We start from the raw sequence: 6,000 nt of genomic DNA on the forward strand, positions 1-6,000 counted from the left end.
TTAAAATAGATATGTCATTTAAGTACAACTTTTGACATATGCATCAAGACAGATCTACAATTAAAATATAAAACTAAGACAACCCTCCAACCCCAGAACCCAATCTGGGAAAACCAGAAACCTATTCTTGGGTTAACTACCATCATGGCAATTTAATCAAGACAGCAGTGAGTTTAGCATTTAATTTTACTTCCACACATTCAGAATTTAAGCTGCTGCAAGTCTGTCAGGCATGTCATGGATGCAATTTCCATCAATGAAATGACAGCAACTACACTCATACCTTCATATATTTTCTTTTCACCCATTTTTGAAAAACAGCAATTAAAGAAAATCACCACAAATATTTATATATTTCGAGATTGTATTTGTATAAACTCTGGAGATATATAGATATAGATATAGATATAGATATATATGTGAGGTCTTCGAGATTGTATTTGTATAAACTCTGGAGCTGCACCACAGTCTATAAGAGTATGCAAAGATTTGCCGTAAATTAAATAGTGACAAAACTGAGGTTCTCCTCAATGGTACAAAAATCAACATTAACCAAAACCGATAATTTTTCATTTGTTATTGATAATTCCTCTGTCTCCCCTTCCCTACAGGTTAAGAGTCTGGGTGTCATCCTTGATAGTACTTTATCCTTTCAGTCCCACATCTACATATTTCCACTTGTGTAACATTAATCTTATTTGCCCCTCCCTTACTCCCCACTACTGCTATCCTTGTTCATAGCCTTGCCCCTTCTCGTCTGGATTATTGCAATTCCCTTTTCTTTGGTCTTTCTCACAAATCTCTCTATAAAAGCTTCACTGGTCCCGAATTCAACTGCCCACATCCTTACTAGAACCCCCTCTATTCACCATATCACTCCCATTTTGCAGCAGCTTCACGGGCTTTCAGTTAGATTCCGCATTCAATTAAAAATTCTTCTGTTAACTTTTAAGGCTATCCACAACCTTGCCCCTCCATATCTGTCCGACCTCCTGTACCCTTAGATCCAATTCCTCCATCCACTCGACCTTCCTCTTCGTCCGTCTTACCACTATGGGGAGTAGAGCATTCCGTTGCTCTGCTCCCCAGATCTGGAGCTCACTACCATGGGAGCTAAGAAATACTGAATCATTTCCACTTTTCAAATCTAAAACTTAATGCATTTACTTAACTGTTTTTTTTTATCTTCAATTACAATTGCTCCGATTTTAATTTTTGTATTTTAGTTGTTTATAATGCATTTTATCTATTGTTCGGTGTCCTTGAGTGTTTAGAAAGGCACCTACAAATAAATAACACGTATAATACTACTACATATACACACGCACACACAATACATTGACAAAATTACACATCCATTTCATTTAAAAATGAAGCCTCCAATCAAAAAACTAAGTGTTCCAAGCCATAAGAATCTCTCAGTAAAACGTCTAAAGAGATTGTAACAGACATTTTTAGCTGCAGTTAGACCGATTACTACAAATCTGGTTTCTAAGCATATCTAAAATTGACTCCTCAAAAGGTTATTCAATAGTGATGAGACGGAAAAACAAATGGAGCAAGGGTCAGTAGATAAGTTTTGAACAGGTAGGGTTAGCTATGCTGTTTACAGGTTTTATCCAGATGACAGAGCATACAGTACAGCATTGAAAGACAAAATAGTATTGCCTAGGTGGCCCCTTAACATGCCCACTGCCTCCTTTACAGAATGGCTCTTAAAAGAGCAAAGCTTCATACAATAAATTTATCTCCAAAAAAAAAAAAAAAGTTTAAATGTAGAAATGCTACAACATAGCCAAACAAAGCAAGTGAATTTGTTCAGAATTTATCAAAATTGTCACATACCCTAAAACAATCTTTCCTTGAACACGGACATGCAATAACAAGTTATTTTGTAACTTTTACTTCAATACCTCTTTTGATATTCATCATAAAATGCCTCCAAGTTGCCTTAAAAAGTAGTTTAAGCTGAAAGGAAGCTATTTGTATGTTTTGGCAATACAGTACTTGCAATTTCATCACCACCCCTCCCACCAAAGCTTAGTGGTCTGCTTCTACACTAGGCAACAAGTAGAAAGTGGAAGGACAGAACAACTTTTTGCAACTTACTGTATTGAGCTTCTTATTTACAATAAATGTGAAGTTCAGTGTAAAAGACATTCAAGTACAGTTTGTCTTGGTGATCTTTCAACCTTTTCAGGTTATTTAGAGGGAAGTCAAATATTCAACAGTTTTACTTGAGCACTCGGTGGTATTTTCAAATTGGAGGAAGTCTGCTTCCATCACAAGGACAGTGCAGTTTGAGGCACAAATATTCATATTCATTTTGAAAGAAGAAAACTATACACCAGGTTTTGTACTCTATATAGAAAGTGTATACATACATACATACATACATACACGATGCTTTGATTACATTAGGAAACACCAAATATTGCACTGAGAGTCAAAATATTCACAACATCAATTTTAGATTTTTGGGGGTGGTTTGTATACGTATTACATATGTACAGTGTTTTGGTCAAACAAATCATCAAATTAAGAAGCTCAGTTATGCCACATGTTATTACCACATACATCAGCTCTGATTTCACCAAGAGAACTAATCACCATCACAACAGACCCACTTACTCCTCCAAGCACAGATTATATGAACTTTTGGTAAATCTGTTTAGTCGCAACATTCACATCAGATATATTAAAAGAAACCATTCCTAATCAGTATTAAAGTAGGAAGGATGATCAATTATGGTAGTTGAGCTAGTAATTGAGACATGTAGCTTGTGCAACAGACCAAGAACAGGCAGACTTTACAATACAGGAATATTGGCCTTTAAAGAAAGTGTGAAAAATGAATCAGTTATCCTGTACAATTAAACAAATGGGAAGAAAACCTATTTTAGTGAAATCATACAAACCGTATCAGAATTTTAAGGAACAAAGTCTGACCGGGTAACACCTGCAGTCTATAGGGCATTTTTAAATAAAAAAAAAAAAAAAAGGAACCTAAGCTTTCCATGGATGTGGTTATACAGGAGCATTTAAGACAGCCCTCTACAAGTATGGCATACATCTGTTTGGCCTGGAAACCTGTGTTTTAAGTGAAGGATTGAAATAAAGGTCACCCCATCTAACCTTAGAAGGCTATATAGGTGGTCTATGGACCCCTAGGAAGAAATGGGGAACCTAGTAATGTCTAATCTGAACTGCATACATATTGGTAATATTTAGGCTTCAAAAGATGTAAAAACTTGGGAATGTGCATATCCATATTGTTCCAAGAAACAATCATAAATTTGAGAAATTCACACAAGGTTCTGATGTGAACAAACGTACATCACCACAAAAGTTTGTTCAGTTTAACAATTTTACATTTCACAGATCTGCAAACAATTATTTTTAGTAACATGACTGCAAACCAATGTAACCTTCCAGCAAGCTGTACAGAAAAAGGCACAAACTAAACCTAAAAGTAAATCTTGCTAAAAAAAAAAATCCTTCCGAGGGCTTTCCACAAGTCCTTGACTCAGCATTATGAAAGCAAATAAATACAACAAAAGCTTTATCAGCATAGTCATTAACCAAACAAAGCTATAGTCACTGGAAGCATTAGTTAGCTAGTATGAAACATTTTTTGGTTTTACAGCAGGCACTGCTATGCTTTCCCTTGTGTGCTACAGCCAAAGCAATCATCCAAACACATTCATCCAAGTTAAGGGAATCTGGATTCTACAAAGTGAAAAGACTATGTAGTAAGATCAACAAAACCATACAGTCCAGAGTAAAAGCAAATGGAACCTTTCTGAACCACCAACACATTTTTAGAGCCAAGCTGTGTAATTCCAGAGTCTTGTACATGGTTTGTCTTAATGAACTTTACTTTGGTGCTGCCCAAAGATAAACCATTTGGCACAAAATTCCAGAAATGAAACAAAAAAAAAACACACACACCCCACACAAGTTACTCAGCTTTAAAATGAACCAGAGAAAACAAAACGGCAACCATGGGCCACTACAATCTAGTATGCTTATTACCAGTAACAGACGTGACTCCCAGATATGCAATTCACTCAACTCATTGAGAGTTATTGTAATATGAAATTGGCAAATCAAGGTTGAATAATTGATTCAATACCTAAGATACTAGAAACGGGCACGTACATTTTCCTAGGAACACTGGGTAGACTTGCCATTTAAGAGACAAAATACAGGATGCATAATAGTGACTAACGCTCATATCACCAAACACATACTATATTAATAGGTGTACAATTAGGCACACAGTTTAAAATCTGCAGCAAGCATACTTCCTCAGAATTAACCAGCGGAGGAAAAAGTCACAAAAAAAAACACCCCAGGACGGTACTAGCTTAAGCATGTTTATCCACATCCTGAATATGCTTCAATCGAAAGAAAACAAGTATATGGATCTTAAACTCTCAAAACACAAACTCGTCATAATTTACTGATTATAGCACATCCTACATCAATCCCAAAGACAAGTCTTTCACAACCTCTAAAAAGACAAAAAGAAACTCGACACTACTTGGATACTACGTTAAGGCGCGAAGACTTGGGAACCCGAACTTTAGGATAAACCATTAAAGCACAAAAATCCAGAAGAGAGACGATTTTCCCCCCCATTTTGTCCTTCCGTTATCAAGTGAATGAGGGGGACTACTCCTGCCCCCTACTGGCAAAGAAAAAAAAAAAAAGCACAACCCAGATCAGGGTATCTTAATAAGCGCCTCACAAATTGGTTTCTGTCAAAATATTTACCTGCCAACAGCGTCATGTCCGCAAGGCGCGACCCTGCCCAGGTTTGCGTTAGCCTCATTATCGAGCGGACTTGACAGAGACTTAGGCAGTAAGTGGGCAAAGAGCTAATTCACGTGAAAAAGTGATAACTGGAAGGACAAGGGAACCACACTTTCCTCGTTCAGTATGCATTATACCCACCGGCTGCGTTTACTCGCCCGATTATCCCACTATACTCTCCTTTTTATGTTACTGAATAACGACACGACGTGCTAACACAACACGCTTTTAAATGGGAAAAGAAACGTTTCTTTTCCCCAGGTTAAGAAGCCTTCTATCGAAACCACGTAGCGCGAGCTGGCCCAACTCATACAATTTTAGTATTAGCAACCTATTAACAAAAGAAATCAGAGTACGTTAACTTTTAAACACAGGGAGTATACTGAAGAAGCACTCACCGAAAAGGCAAAAGGGATCCATATCGTTGCCAAACAGACGAAAACTACTATTCCATTAAACATTCTCATTTTGTTTAATTAATCTTGGTCCCCAGATGCTGTACGGTGAAAAAATCCTATACACCTCCAATATTTAAGCCAAAAAAAAAAAAAACACAAACACTCAGAATTCGATTGCGTATCTCCTTCCCTCCTGTAGACCACTCTCAGCTCCTCAATTGATTTACCTATGAACAAGAAAGTGAGCGACACCTAATTTAGAAGTCGCTCAGCCCCGCCTACTGAGGTGGAACGTTGTGGGAGTCTCCATACCGCCATATATGGCCATATCCGCCTCACGGGCTTAATGCGTGCGGTGTCAGGCGGAATTAGTGTTGTTGAAATACGTATAAAAAGAAAAATGATTAACGTGCATGTAGTAATATATACAATGTCTCTATAGTTGAATTATTGAACTTGCTTCTAAAAAACCTATATAATTTTAAGATGGACTCGTCCCGACCTATTAAGGGTGAGAAATAAGATGATTGAATATCCTGATGTTTGTTCCGAAGCGACCTTTCACTAAACTACTGAATGCAGTGTTAAATAAATGATTACGATTGTTTAATTCACCAGAATCAGATTTACCAGAACTTTACCAAAATTGATTGTAGCTGCAGAAAACAGTTAAATTAAAGCGTTATATTACAGAGTCAAACAAAAGTGTTGAACAAATGGGCGATTGGCATGTTAACGATTCAGCCTTCCATTATTAAACTTGCTTAATACAGGTTAGGATGGC

The 6,000-nt window shown here is 37.0% G+C and overlaps 1 protein-coding gene across 1 annotated transcript in view; it reads right to left on the minus strand.

The window, feature by feature from the left end:
- Nucleotides 1-5,757, minus strand: part of LOC120525679 (syndecan-1-like) — a 31,319-nt gene extending 25,562 nt beyond the window's left edge. The window contains exon 1 of the mRNA XM_039748181.1: nt 5,217-5,757. Coding sequence (XP_039604115.1) covers nt 5,217-5,285 — 69 coding nt within the window. The 5' untranslated portion in view covers nt 5,286-5,757. The remainder of the gene's footprint in view (nt 1-5,216) is intronic.
- Between the last annotated feature and the right edge of the window lie 243 nt (nt 5,758-6,000).

This window comes from Polypterus senegalus, chromosome 3 (assembly GCF_016835505.1).
Source record: "Polypterus senegalus isolate Bchr_013 chromosome 3, ASM1683550v1, whole genome shotgun sequence".
NCBI lineage: Eukaryota > Metazoa > Chordata > Cladistia > Polypteriformes > Polypteridae > Polypterus > Polypterus senegalus.